Here is a 15,611-nt window from a genome sequence, read left to right on the forward strand (position 1 = left end):
CTCTCCAGTCAACCTCACTGAAGGCTGATTCTTGGCACCCTTCAATAAATAAGTTTTTTTTTGTTTTTCTTTAAATGGTATAAGGGCTGATCTTCTCCTAAGATGAATGTTCTATGAAGTCTATCTCACTTTTTACAATATAGTAAATCAGTCACTAGTAAAACAAAAAAGTTCTGCAAAAGAGGGGACAGATGGGTAGAAACAACAAGACAACAACAAAAAAAAAAAAACTGCAAATGACAAAGGCTGAAGAATCCCTAATATTTGAATAATACAAGAAAAGGCACACCCACTCACTGTACAAAAAGGCTTGTTTGAAAAGACGTGCTTGTCATTCTTGATAAACGACTAAATACGAATACATATATGAGAAAAAAGAGGGAAAAAAGTGGTCTCTTATCACGTATAATACAGGCGTGTATGTTACAATTAGAGTTCTGAAGCCCAGCTGTTTAGAGTTTATCATCTTTGCATGTGACATCAGTTTGTGTGTACTTGGGAAGGGGAAGGATAATAGGGAGGCCAAAAATGGAGAAACAGTTTATCCTTTTAAAAAAAAAAAAAAAAAACAAAAAACAAAACAAAAAAAAAGCCGTCCAGAACGCACACCTTTAAACTGCAGTCTTTCGTCTTTTTCTTCTTTTGCCCTCCGCCTCCACAAGTGCATCTGTTTGCAATACATCAGGTCTTTTGATATTCCCCTTCCACACCATCTGCTGTCCGGTCCTTTTCTGAAGGCCTTCATGAGATAGCTGCAGTGTCCCCTAGTAATTCTGCATCTTCACACCTCCTCTGGGTCGATCCAAGGAGTCTGTAGGCATTACTTACTCAACTCCAACGCCTCCCCCATTCCATAATACAGCAAAGAGTGAGCCCAGCACTTCCCTGCTGTTTGTTATCTTAATTATGCCAGCCCATCACATAAAAAAAAATACACACAACCTTGCACGAAGATGTCAAACCTCTAGACATTCTTAAATACTCACAGAAATGCAGAGGAGGTTTGTTGTACTTCCTTCAATGTATTTTTCTTTTTTCTTAGATGGAGCCATAACAGATTTACCCCCTATGAGATCTACCCAGATTTAAAATGAAAAAGAAAAATAATTCAGGCAACATCTTGTCTGCACCTTTCTCGAACAATCGAGTCCATGGGTTTGTTTTGGCAGAATTCATAAGAGAAGGCTGGATAATGATGTGGGAGAGGTGCTGAGTGAAGATTCCCCTTTTCTCCCTTAGTGCAGACCTCCTGATGCTAAAGCGATTGCCTCCTGGATCTCTCGCACCATTAAAATTCGTGTCAGCATGTGTTCCAGTTGCTCTCTGCTGATTGGCTGCGTTGAGTACCAGATTGGACTGTTAGGGGCCACCACAGGTTCAGGGGTCAAGTAAAAGGTGTCATTCCGTCCCTTCACACTCTGGGGGCTAAAGAAAAGAAAGTAAATAATACACTGGATTAGTAAGTTTGATCATGGACATTGTGTGTATAGATTTCAAACAATTTAAAATTAATTTATTTTCATTCTGACAGACTACTATGTGATCCATTTAAAAAAGGGCACAACGTCTAGAATTGCAACCTCACAGAGCTTAGATCCTGGTTTGATACCTGGCCTGGAATGGGTTCTATGCATTGTCTGCAGTCTCTGTCAACAACTGCAACAGTATTTTCTGATGACTGTACATCTCTTCCCACACTCCACAGACCAGCTTAAGAGTGGATTGACATGGCTAAAAATTGGCTGAATAACAGACAGTGTAAGTGATTGTGTTTATGCATGTGAAACACACACATGAACAGTCTTCAGCTACCAGTCATTCTGCATGGGACAGAAAAATACATGTATAAATCAAAAGCAACAAAACAAAGATGTAACTGCCAAAAAAAAATAAGTAGTAGCACTGGTGAAATTAAAGAAACATTTGTTGTATCACACAAAAGGTGCATCACAGCAATTTAATGTATGTATAGTATCAGCACATTACCGCCTACCACTTAAATAATGAGTCTTACAAAGTAATACAATAATGTATGACGTTTCCATTCTATAAAAAGACGGTGCATCCAAATAAATCTACACCACGTATATACAGGGCACTACCATGACATGCAGAGACAGTAAGAGACAGTGACATCTTAACTGTTTCGCAGATCAGGGCTGCAGCATTTCTCTGTTCTTCCCTTAATGGTATGCACAGTAATGGATGTTATATATGTGAAGAGAAACTGAACACAGTATCTGCTACAATCACACTCTAGATTCTTAAATTGCATCATTAGTATGAACAAGGGAAACAAGTACCTTTCATTACTTTATACCAGAATATCTATCACTTTTCAACACTTTTCCTGAATCCTATGTTGAATGAACTTTGCTTTGATTTAAACTGGTGCATCAAGCACATTAACCACTAATTAAATAATTCTACTGAACTGATTTATTTAATGACTTCTTGAATTTTGTGGACTGAAAATTCCAGTCAGAATAGGATGTGCATTTAAGCTTCAAGATGCATCTGATTATATAGAGTTAATACATCCTTTTGTAGTGTGCCGACTAAAACCTAACTTCCAATCCCATATAACTCTCTGGTATTCCTTTTCTTAAGTTTCCCTACAACCATGGCCGGACATGCTTACTTTCTTCACACCAAATGACACAATCTTAGGGCTAAAGTGGACCAAAATCTTTTGTTCATAAAATGTTTCAGTTCTATTAAAAATACCTGCCTATAAAAGAACAGTAACAATCCAACCGATGTTTAGTTTAACAAATAAAGTAGTAAAATCAGTTTTGACTAAACCTCAAGCTTCTACATAAAGTTATGCACCAATCAACTAACTTGAATGTCTCATTACGCGACTTTTTGTCATGGGGTATGTTAGATTTGCTGATTGCAGTTGCCAATGTCACACTTATATACCAAGCATCGACCTTGCAGTATAGTTGTGCTCACCCACTTTTCTGACAACCAAAAGCACGTGCCCCGTCAGAGCCAGCAAACAGCAGCAACCGCTGCCCTTTACTAAATTGTTGGTGTTGAAAATATACTCTTACAACACAATCAGTAATCAGCTTAAAAGAAGCTAGGATTCTAACAATTTTACGAACCAAAAAATGCAACCTTTTCAGGTACTCGGACACTAACTGGTCAGATATGGTAGTCTCTACTACTAAATCAAGTAAAAACAATATTTTTCACTGTGATGTACTGATACTACACAGCATAAAAAGTAGATTTTTCCATTATCAGGGTATGCATTTTTAAATCAATTCTGGTACTTGCAGAACAAAACATTGCTTTATTTAGCTGGAATCTTGCATTCCTCTAGATGATATAGAAGTATTTTTATTTATTCATATAAAAGAGGAACATCAGCAACTACTAACATTTTAACAGCTGCAGAAATTCTGGCACACAATGTTCTGCTCATGTTTGTGTTGAGCCTTTGAATTAGTTTTAGTTTTCATAATGTTCCAGGGAAAAAAGTATGTATAAAAAGGTACCATTTGTAAGCATTTTTACATAAAAAACAAAACTTCAGCACACTACAAGGCAGGGATATGACAATCATATTTAAATTTCATATATATTTAAATGTTAATTATAAACAAATACTTATTACAACAGAAATAGGATCTAAAGAGAAACAGACATTGGTCAGTGGACATGACTTCTAACACTTCAACTTTTAAAACTGTCAATACATTTCAAATACGCTTGATCAAGGATTTTTCATGTTAGGTATAATAGAGATGTATACTTTTGGTCATTAGAATATTCATCTTTAATTTCAGTTAAATGAAAAATGCACTACTAAATTGCACAATAATGTGAAAAAGTGCAGTACTATTTACTAGTGTATAGTTATTTCCAAAGCAAGTACTGTTGGATTCAGAAAAGCAAGTTGTTATTCTTGTTGTGTTTGTATTCACCAGTTGGCCCAGGATTTGCATAGTGACAGTGAAGTTGACTGTACTCTCTTCCAATTTCTTCAAGGATTCAGAAAACTTATGTAGAATAAAGGCAGAACATCATCCATCCATTTTCTTAACCCACTTATCCAGGGTAAAGTCACAGAGCAGGGTTGAGGGACAGCTGCAGCCTACCCCAAAATTATCAGGCACAACACAACCTGGACAGGGTGCCACTCCATCACAGGATGAACATATATGCAAGAACTAATTTAGCAATGGCAATTGACGTAACCTGAATGTCTTTGGCCTCCATGAGGAAACCACAGGGAAAACATGTGAGGCAAGGAGTGCCTAGGATGTTAACTCCAGTCTCTTTATTGCAAGGCAGAAGCACTATTATTGCCCCAGTGTATGCCACACTGCAGAACACGTCAGCAAACTACTATAGAACCTTTCCTCTAGTCAACATGAGATGACTTAATCTGTCAGTTGCTCAAAAAATGCGGTATGCACAGACCGACTGGTGAACGTTCTTAATAACATAAAACAAGCCTGCTGAACTAGAAAATGCATGAATTTGGAGCGCCATCTGCTGCTGGTTTCATCACTTCAACATTATATTATAACATAATGGCTATAGCCAATGTAAGAATTGAGATTATCCCCCCATGTATTACAGATAATTTGGTCTATCCAGAATTGGGAGAATTGGAGCTTGAGCAGATATTTGCAAAGCTATTCACTCTTCCATATTTTCCTACAACCAAGTTTAACTGTGTAATAAACTGTTCAGTAATTTGTTTACACTTAGATTATTTCTGGGTTCTTCTTATTGCTTGCTCCTGCCAATTACGGCTGACAAGTGTCCTAGAAGAAATGCTTATTAAGGTCCAGAGTTCTGACAGCTGTGCCTTACCCTAGGTACCAATCTTAGGCCCTAGAAGCAATGAAACAGCTTATTCTGGGCAGGAAGCATCTAAATAAAAAAACCTTTCAAGTTTAACAGGAGTCAACATCACAGCTAATATACAATGGATTGCGTTTATTTTCATCAGGCACAGTAATTGCTGTTTTCCAAGCAAGAAGCCAAATTCTTCTATTCAAAATCTGATCTTGAAAAGCAGCAAATGTCTTTTTTCACACTTCCAATAAAACAAACTGTTTTTACAATCACAAATAACTAATGCCTTGGTGAGAATATCTTGCATGACATTAATGCACAATGTTATTTCTGAAAGCAGTATGTGATAGAGGATGGAGGGGCAAAGTCTTCATTAGCAAGCCTGGTGTAATCTGAGGTAAAAAAAAATGCAGAAAGAAATTCTTCAGGTGATAATCTACCATTTGTAAATATTTAAAACAAATTTCTTCACATGCATTAAATACTGCATCGGTAACATTTGATGAAAAGAACATTTTCAAATTTCAAAAGAATAACTAGCTAGGATAATACTACATTAAAGGTCATTGCAGAAAAACAAAGATGAACTTGATCAAATTGAAAAAGAAAATTAGCAATATAATTGGGTAGCAACGGTGATGGACAGGCTGACAGACGAGATTAGATATTCTCCGTGGCCTATGAGGTTTGCTGATAACATTGTGATCTGTAGCAAGAGTAGGGAGCAGGTTGAGAAGACCCTGGAGAGGTGGAGATATGCTCTAGAGAGGAGAGGAATTGACATCAGTAGAAACAAGACAGAATACATATGTTTAAATGAGAGGGATGTCAGTGGAACAGTGAGGATGCAGGAAATAGACTTGGCAAAGATGGACGAGTTTAAATACTTGGGATCAACAGTACAGAGTAACGGGGATTGTAGAAGAGAGGTGAAAAAGAGTGGAATGGGTGGAGAAGAGTATCAGGAGAAATTTGTGACAGACGGATATTAGCAAGAGTTAAAGGGAACTTCTACAGGACAGTAGTGAGATCAGCTATGTTACATGGCTTGGAGACGGTAGCACTGACCAAAAAGTTAAAGATTTAGATTTAAGATTTGCATTGGGTGTGACAAGGATGGACAGGATTAGAAATGAGGACATTAGAGAGTCGGCTCAGGTTGGATGGTTTGGAGAGAAAGTCAGAGAGGCGAGATTGCATTGGTTTAGACATGTGCAGAGGAGAGATGCTGGGTATATTGGGAAAAGGAAGACAAGATGAAAGCCTAAGAGAAGGTTTATGGATGTAGTGAGAGGACATGGGGGTGACGGATATAAAAGAGGAAGATGCAGCGAACAGGAGGATATGGACAAAAATGATCCGCTGTGGCAACCCTAACAGGAACAGCTGAAAGAGGAAGAAAAGCTATATAATTGGGTAAAATAACTTTTAAAAATATAGATTTAATTAAGTGTTTGTGTGGCACCTATCCAAATTGACTTTGGCAAAGAAAAGCAGATACTGCACACCAAAGAGCTGTGAAGATTGGTTGATGTTTTAATGAAAATTAAAGTTGATGATGACCACAATTTTTAGGCAGCAGATTATGTGAAGTGTTCAAGTACAGAGTCTGACTGCTGTTCAAGTCACACTAGGTTGCTGAAGTGTTTGATCAAATCCAGTGCTACAATGTATAAATTGTGGTTAACAAGATGTGATTTTTCAGTTTCTCACAATAACATCAAATAGCCAAAGTCTTCTAGGTTTTCTACACCTTTTTAAATACATTTTATTAATTACTATTTCTTCAATTTACACTCTTTGCTGTCCCAGTCTCTTAATAATTAGCACAATACATTGCCAGTGACAAGAACTGTTTCACATACAGGGAGTTTTGACCTTGTCTGGGCAAGTGGCAATAAACGGTTATTCTTCAGAACTGTCATAGATCTGAAAAAGTACTGACCATCCACTTACCCATTAAACCAGGAAACCCAGAAGCAAACAACACAAAGCAGAATACAAAATCCTTGATGGGAGCCAGTCCATCACATAATTTAATGTACACACCCACACTCACTCATATCTGGACAGTTTACAGTTTACAATCTAACTGGCATATCTTAAAATATGCAGAAAATAGGCAAAGATAAAAACACACACACACAAACAGGGAGAAAACACTAATTCCACAAAGTCAGGGGAGATTTGTGATTTGAACCAAGGACATTGAAGTTGTGAGACAGCCACTTAAGTCAGTTTGTCAATATAAACCATCAACCACTGGAGGTCAGGAAGTGATGTGCTGTGGAGATGTGGCCACACTTACCATTTGAAGAGGTAGAAGTCATAGAGCTTAATGGGGCAACGCAAAGGGTTCTCAGGGTTCTCTGCTTGCTCAGCATACATATCATCTGTAACTAAAATACATAGGAAATGAACAGTTATGATTTTTTTGTTTTTAAACAAACATCACTCAAACTTCCTAAAAATGTAAGTGGAACTGGGTGTCACCTTTCTGGCCAACATGATGCATGCTGACCCCTTTCAGGTATCTGATGCTGGTGCTTTTGTCTTTGGGGTTGGAAGGGTTTTTCTTTGTATGTCGTAGCACCTTGGAGAATGCAACCTTCATGTGCTGATCTACTGTCTTCAAAAGGAAATACCTTCAAACAATAATATAAAGAGGTGGGGTAAGTCAAGGATCACAACAATTTACATTAACAGGTTTGGTAACAGGGCATTGCAACAAGTACAGCAGCAAGAACTTTGTCCATAACTGTTCTTCTTGAAATCCTGCAATGTTGCATCTGCAATGATGCTGCAATATTCCATCAGGGCTAACACAGCTAATGAAATCTGAAGCTAACAGAATGGAAGATTGTAAGTATTAAAAATTAAGCATTTACTTTAGATACAAGGACAATCCATACTAACTGGTTAGTTGTCATTGGAAAACTGGATAATGAATAATTCAGCATTTGTTCTTTCTAGGGCAAGAAAGAATAATTTGGAAATGGTAGCTGCATGAATTAACAGGATACTGTCTCAGTGGGAAATAATAAACCTCAAGAGTAACAACACTCTACATTACGGAATCTTAATGTTCTCTGTGAAGAAGTAATTGTAACTGCATTTTTGACTACAAATAAAATAAAGCAATGCAGCAATTATAATCAAATACCATCTAATCATCACATTAACAGACGTATAACTAAAAATATGACACCTTTAGTGCATCACATGTATGTATGAAGTATTACAAAAATACTCTGTGCCCGATTTTCTTTATAATAGGTGCTGGGACAGTTTTTGCATTTAAAAAATGACCCTAGCAGCAACACACTGCCCAGCCATGTTATTTAAGGGCAATAGTGACGCATCAGGCCTTGAATACAAATACTCTACTTCGTGATGTGCTCTTGTACTTTTATGGGAAAAAAACAGAAATAACCCCTTCCTAAAATGAGTCAATCTCAGTCCTCACAGAAAGTTTCTTTACTGTCATCACTATGTATTTCTTTTGTTATTTTAAGACCTTCTGAAAAAAAGGGGTAATTGTGAGAGAGATAATACACAAAGTCATAGCCTTCAATCTCAGGCAAACTCACTTTGTGTTGAAGAACATGAGTGTCGTCAGTAGTGTGGCAGGAGAATGTGCACCCAGCTGTTTGCACTCCCACAGCATCTCTTCAGTCACATGGCTAGGGATCACATATCCTGTGGAAAACATAAAACAATCTCACCTTATTACATGTGACTCCATCCTAAAATGAGGAATATGAAATCTTCATAAACTTTTGGCTTGGTGGGACTGGTGAAACACCACACATTTCCTTGTATATCTGACAGTTAAAATCATTTAAGTAGTTTACTTACTGACTGTGCTAATATTTTAAAGTGGCTGCTGTGAAACATAATAAAAAGTCTTGGAAGAATAGTAGTCTAACTGGCTTTGCCATCAACAATCACTGCTATACTGGCAGAATTAGAAACCTGTGACTGTGCATCCTCTTTGTGCAGTGCAGATGAGACTATAAGTAAATACTAGCTGAATACATACAGTATATGCCAGGGCTCCACTTTGAATATTATATGTTAAGAGGTAGTAATAACATCTAGCTGATACACCATAGAAAGAACAAGGTCAATAGCCCAATTCACACATATACTGAGGTTCCCATGCTAACCATTGAGGAATTTACTGGTGTTTTCTCTTTTGCACATATCAGGGTTAGGCTAGAAAATGTGTGTTCATGTAAAGTCCAGGTAAAAAGAGCAAAAATCTAATATTTCTAAAATACCCATGAATTCAAACTTTTTCTTTTTTTGGCCCTAAAAGGAAAATACATGTTGATGAGCAGCACTGACCAAGTACCATTTCCTTCTATTTACTTTTTTGCATATTGTACTTTAATCACAAATATGAATTTAAGCTAATGTGAATAAGACACCAAAAAAAGTCAAAAAGGAAATTGTGTGGTAGAGAAAATACGTGCTACCACAGTTTGGTTGTTCCCAACAACTACCAGAAGTTGAGATTCCACAATACAAACATGAAGTGCCTTTTGATTTACTACTGTTTCAGGGCTGCCCAAGTACGTGACTGCATCAGGTGGTAGTTATTCATATATCTATAGAACAAGTCAGTGGTAATTTTGTTTAATACTGTTAAGTGTACTATATTGTTAATTTAATTAAATTTATTATGGAGCATGCAACTTCAATCTCGACTGTATTGAGGTAAATATAAACTAAAGTTCATCAATTTCCACTTTTGAGATCTACCACCAGAAAACAAAATTTCCAGCAACAATCAAGAAAAGTTCTCCTTTATAAGAAACTCGTGTCCGTTGCACTGTCAAAGTTAATGACATTTTTTGTGTTAAGTTTGACTTTCTTTTCTTAAATACATACACACACCACAAAAAGTATGTCGAAGTTTACTAGATTTTGAGCTAAGAAACTTATTGGCCAGGTTTCCTAGAAAAAAAAAAAATGAAAAAGAAAACACCTTGAGAATGTAACAACATTTAAATTGTAATACTGTAAGGAATTTTTACAGTATTTACAAATGTTTATTAATTAGTGATCTGTTACAATGGGAAAATAATTCCAACTATTTGATGCAAAAAGTTAAGCAAAATGACACCTTTTATTGGCTAACTAGAAAGCTTGCATATTGTAAGCTTTCTAGTTAGCCAATAAAAGGTGTCATTTTGCTTAACTTCTCACCACATCCATAATGGCTAACACAATAGTATTGCAAAAAGTTAAAGCACTCTACTTTACTTTAGCTTGAATTTATGTTCCTGAGCATTTTGCTAGACACGCTACTTATGAAGCACTAGTATGTGCAAATCACAGAACTTTAATGATCAAGCAATGGCCGACAATAAAAAAAAAAAATCTTTTTTTTCTCTCTCCAAATTCAGAGTAACCAGATATTGAACATACGTGTCTTTTTACTTATTTGTGTTTTCTGCTCAACCCAAACTAATATCTACAGACTTGACCAGGAAGCTAAGATGGAGGGAAAAAAACATTTAGAGGGCCAATGACTTAACACTGCAAAAGGTCCAGGAAATGCAGACATGTAGTAACAGTTACATTTAAAAAACAAGACAGTAGTACTGGTATGCTCATACATACCAAGAGGATGAACCCGAGGCTGCCAGTCCTTTAGAACTTCATGTAGCCACTGAGAAAACTTCAAATAGTAAGGGTCAGAAAATATATCATCCACCCTGCCATTCTCAAACAGATACTGTAATACATAAAAAACATGTCAAAATAAACACAGGCTAGAAGAGAGGTAGTAAATTACTTCCTGACACCAAGTAGGCAATCAGTATTACAAGCACAAAGTTGTTGCTAGAGGCATTTTGCCTACATTTAGAACACTATTAAAAACTATTTCCAGCAGCTTAGCAAGTACAAGCCACGAGCAGTTTAAAGCACACCAACCTTCTGTATGCACAGGAAGACATAATAGAGCACATCAGACTCAAAGGGCTCCCCCTCAGGACTGCGAGCTTCCCGGGTCATCAAGCAGAGGCCAAAGTTGAGCTCTGCCACAGCAGAAGATATGAGATCCTCTTGGAAACGCAGAGGCTGGCGCCCTTAAATACACAAGTTGTTTTTCAGGATGTTGATCAACTGTGTTTTAATAAACGTAACTTAAATGTTTACTCCTGTTTATTAATTTCTTATGTGAGGAAAGCTCCAAGAAATCAACAGCAAGAAAATTAATATAAAAATACCCAAGTGTGTGGTGATGACAGGTGAAAAAGAAAGCATGTGAACATTACTATAAGAACTACAGCATATGAACAAAGAATAAGGAGTATCTCAAGCCTCTTTAAACAGTGGGCCTCAAGCACATTGTCAATAATTATAAGCTCACTTCACCAGCAAAACTCACTGCCAATTGGAGCTAGCTTTGTATGGGAGTCCTTCTCCAAATCAGAGTTCTTGGTCTGTGCCCAAGATTTCCAAACCTCTAGCCCTTCTTCAGACTTTAAAGAGCTGGGCAGTAGCATATCTGGGGGAGCTTGGGGCTGAGAGTCCACTTCTGACACCTGTACTGTTTGTGTCTATAGAAGGGAAAGAGAGATGGAATTCAATTAGAAATGGGATATTGCAAAAGGAAATTCTTATTTAGATTATAAGAAACTCAAAAGTAAAATAAACTGACCAACACTTAAGGAAACATTTTTTCTAAGCTGAGGCTGCTAACTTGTGTTATGCAACAGCTAGTTCTGCTATTCTTTTTCTCTGTCACCAGAAGGAGTTAACATTAACTTTTCAACAAACTTGCCATGGTTCCAGATATTCACAATTGGTTTACAAATATGGGAAAACACATAGCCAATCCCAAAATTTTGACTGCTTAGGAAAAATGCTGTCAAAGAAAAGATGACCAAAATCAAGTAATACTACCAAACCCCTACCTGACCATCCACAGACAAGAAGTCTGTACACAAGTCTTTATTGAAGTTATGGTGGAAAAGTATTCCACACGAAACACCTGACTTTAGGTATTCATCAGCACTAATCAACTGGGCATGCAAAATGCCCAGAATTTTCTACTGGTAAGTGAGACAAGCTTTGTTAAACCACTTCTGAGATTTTTCTTTACCATCTTTTCAGCAATTCACCATTTATATTGTTGTTCTGTTGGAACTCCTATAAGGACCAATTTAAACAGTTTGGATTTGACATTCCTTTGCTATATGTAACACATTACTAGCCATGTGCACCCAACTATGTTGCACGTGTTAAAGTTGTCTGTGAAGGGCTCCCTGTTTAAACGTGGATGCCAGTCGTGAACTGGGCCCTTCGTCGCACAGCATTATGATTTTTTTATAAGGGAAACAAAATTACAAAAGAAAACCCTTGGATATTGATTCGATAGGAACGGCCTACTCGGAATCACTGTCCGAATAGTAATTATGTGGTGTTGTAGGAGCATTTCTGCTTCTGTCCGTTCACAGTCTGTCTCGTTTTCACGACGCTGTCGTTTTCTCTCACGATCTCTTCTCAACCTTTCTCCAATCTCGCAGGTTGCTTTGTGGCAATCCAAAGAGTAAGGCAATATACACGGAGCAATGGTTATAAAAGGGGGACACATAGATATCCAGGCTCTTTAAAGCATAAACAGGGATCATTTCACTGAAATGTGAGCAAGCCACAGTATAACTGTGAGACGCGCAGCACTCGCCGGCTACAACGTAACAATAATTTCCGGAACGCGCCGTTACGTTGTCATTCATTTTACCCACTGTCTTTCTTTCATTCATATATGTTACGCAGGCACGTACCTTTTATCTTCGGCAATCTCATTCTCTAACCAGGCCTCAGGAGCTAACCAGCGTAACACTGTCCACCACCCCTTTTGTTATTCCGGCACATTGTTACTCACGGATGTCAACAACGTACTAAACTGGAAGGTGGTCTACGCATGCGTGGAATTCGCGGACAAACAAAGATCACGATCTAAATGAAGATCTCTTTAGTTAATTTAAAGCACAAAAATTTGTTTAGTTTGAATGTCTGTGTTTTGAGGTGCGACTGGAGTACTACAGTCTTCAGTAGTATAAGCCTGGAGAAGATTCTTAATGCAATGCCTATGTTTTAGCTGTCTCTCTACTGACATCTAGTGCTTCTTCTAATTCAATCGCAGACAAACAAAGATCAAGATCCAAGTCCAAATGAAGATTATATATACAGTGATCCCTTGCTATATCGCGCTTCGACTTTCGCGGCTTCACTCCATCGCGGATTTTAAATGCAAGCATATCTAAATATATATCACGGATTTTTTCGCTGGTTCGCGGATTTCTGCGGACAATGGGTCTTTTAATTTATGGTACATGCTTCCTCAGTTTGTTTGCCCAGTTGATTTCATACAAGGGACGCTATTGGTGGATGGCTTAGAAGCTACCCAATCAGAGCATGTATTACGTATTAAATAAAACTCCTCAATGATATACGATATGCTTCCCGCGCGGTGCTTGATTGTTTACTTTTCTCTGTCTCTCTCACTTTCTCCGACATTCTCTGCGCCTGACGGAGGGGGTGTGAGCAGAGGGGCTGTTTGCACAGAGGCTGTTTGCCTAGAGGATCTGGACGCTCCTCTAAAAATGCCGCTTTATCGCGGTGCTTCGCATACTTAAAGCCCAAAAGCACGTATTGATTTTTTGATTGTTTGCTTTTCTCTCTCTCTCTCTCTGACATTCTCTGCTCCTGACACGTATTCTTTGAAGAGGAAGATATGCTTGCATTCTTTTAATTGTGAGAAAGAACTGTCATCTCTGTCTTGTCATGGAGCACAGTTTAAACTTTTGACTAAAGGTTGTTATTTCATGTCTAGAGGGCTCTAATAATGTTAACAGTGTGGGAGAGTTTATAAGGGCTTAAAATATATAAAAATAACCATACAAACATATGGTTTCTACTTCGCGGATTTTCATCTATCGCGGGGGGTTCTGGAACGCAACCCCTGCGATACAGGAGGGATTACTGTAAAGATAATATTATATATATATATATATATATACACTAATAAAAGGCAAAGCCCTCACTCACTCACTCATCACTAATTTTCCAACTTCCCGTGTAGGTAGAAGGCTGATATTTGGCAGGCTCATTCCTTACAGCTTACTTACAAAAGTTAGGCAGGTTTCATTTCGAAATTCTACGCGTAACAGTCATAACTGGAACCTACTTTCATATACTGTATATGGCCATAGCGGGCAGCATGGTCGTCCTGTATCATCACGCCTCCCACGTAATTGAGTGCCTGCCCATATAAGGTAAATATTCGCGGGTGAAGGACTGTACTTAGCATATTCATAAGTGTGGCTGCTGCGGAAATCAGCACACCTCCCATGTAATTGACTGTCTGCCAATATAAGGCCGTTCTTCGCTGCGGTGTGTTCATTCCTTTCCTTGCTTCACCAAGGAAGCAGCCTTTTTATTTAATCCACGGGTTCTCCACTGTTTTATTGTTCATTTGTTACGATTGTTATAGTTATTATGTAGGTATTTTACACTTAGTTTACTGTGCAGGTACCCATTTCGTTTATTTAATTAATCTGCGGCTTTTCTGCTGCTGTTTTGTTCGTTTATCACGATTATAGTTATTTGATTCACTTTCTTTGCCTGACTGCATGCCCATATAAGGCGCTCCGCTGTTTTTTTGTGAAGCAGCCTTTATACAGCTTCTCCGCTGTTTTATAAACGAACGCCATATACGGCCATCGTTTTTCCTTGCATCACCAACGAAGCAGCCTTTTTATTTAATCCACGGGTTCTACGCCGTTTTATTGTTCATTTATTATGATTGTTATTTTTATTGTGTAGGTATTTTATAGTTTGTTTACTGATCAAGTACCCATTCCCTTTATTCTTCCAACTGTACCCCTATTAACATGTCTATCGAGGTGATCACCATCGATCAAAGAACTATATGTTGCATGCTCAAGAGTAAGCTCAGCGCACAGCTTGGTCATATTACAACCGGAGGGCTAAAAACTGACAACGTAGTGTACAAAGATATACTTAACAAATACATTTTTTGTATATTTTCCCTCAGTTTAAAAATGTTTACTTTTTTCTTAATAAAAATATTGAGGCAGTATTTTGACGCTGCGAAGCACGGGTATTTTGCCATATATGACAGCAACACTCATAACAGTGACAAAACAATTACATTGACAATCATGTGACATTATTTTCAAAATGTTTCCTTTTCTTTTTCATGACTTCTTCAACACACTACTTCTCCGCTGCGAAGCACGGGTGTTTTTCTAGTATATATATAGTAAGGATAATCTTGGGGGAATTATAATGAAACATTTTTACGTGTATTGCTTTTCTATTTCATAATATATTTTAATTCACAATTATTCATGGTATTTTTTTGTATTCCAATAGAAGATCACGTAGAGTTTATATTACAAAAGTGCTTGATGTCTGTTTATTCCAGTTACTTTTACTGCTACTTTAAGGGTGGTAACATATACTTATTCAATTCCAGATTAGATTTTGAAGAGCATCACATCTTTACCTAGCCTGTAAGATCATAGTTAAAAATACGGCTTCCATTTTAAAAGGAGTAAGAATTGTCACTTTTCCTCATCTGGCTAGCAGCTTGAAAAATCTGTTATAATTTACTTTCCTACAGAACTCCTATGGAGTTCAACAGCAATTTTTTTGTTATTCTCATTTACAATCCCACATTTCTATACATTGAATGGTACACTCAACTGCTTAAATAAAACCAAGTGATTACCAAATTCAAACAA

General features: G+C 37.4%; 1 protein-coding gene across 1 annotated transcript in view; it reads right to left on the reverse strand.

Moving 5' to 3' along the window:
* Positions 1-244: 244 nt before the first annotated feature.
* LOC120540421 (glutamine-rich protein 1-like) overlaps positions 245-15,611 on the reverse strand; it is a 50,811-nt gene continuing 35,444 nt past the window's right edge. The window contains exons 5-11 of the mRNA XM_039771208.1: positions 11,225-11,396; positions 10,768-10,922; positions 10,453-10,567; positions 8,412-8,520; positions 7,315-7,466; positions 7,130-7,220; positions 245-1,425 (exon numbers count right to left, since the gene is read on the reverse strand). Coding sequence (XP_039627142.1) covers positions 1,236-1,425; positions 7,130-7,220; positions 7,315-7,466; positions 8,412-8,520; positions 10,453-10,567; positions 10,768-10,922; positions 11,225-11,396 — 984 coding nt within the window. The 3' untranslated portion in view covers positions 245-1,235. The remainder of the gene's footprint in view (positions 1,426-7,129; positions 7,221-7,314; positions 7,467-8,411; positions 8,521-10,452; positions 10,568-10,767; positions 10,923-11,224; positions 11,397-15,611) is intronic.

The sequence above is a fragment of the Polypterus senegalus genome, chromosome 12 (genome assembly GCF_016835505.1).
Source record: "Polypterus senegalus isolate Bchr_013 chromosome 12, ASM1683550v1, whole genome shotgun sequence".
In the NCBI taxonomy this organism is placed as follows: Eukaryota; Metazoa; Chordata; class Cladistia; order Polypteriformes; family Polypteridae; genus Polypterus; species Polypterus senegalus.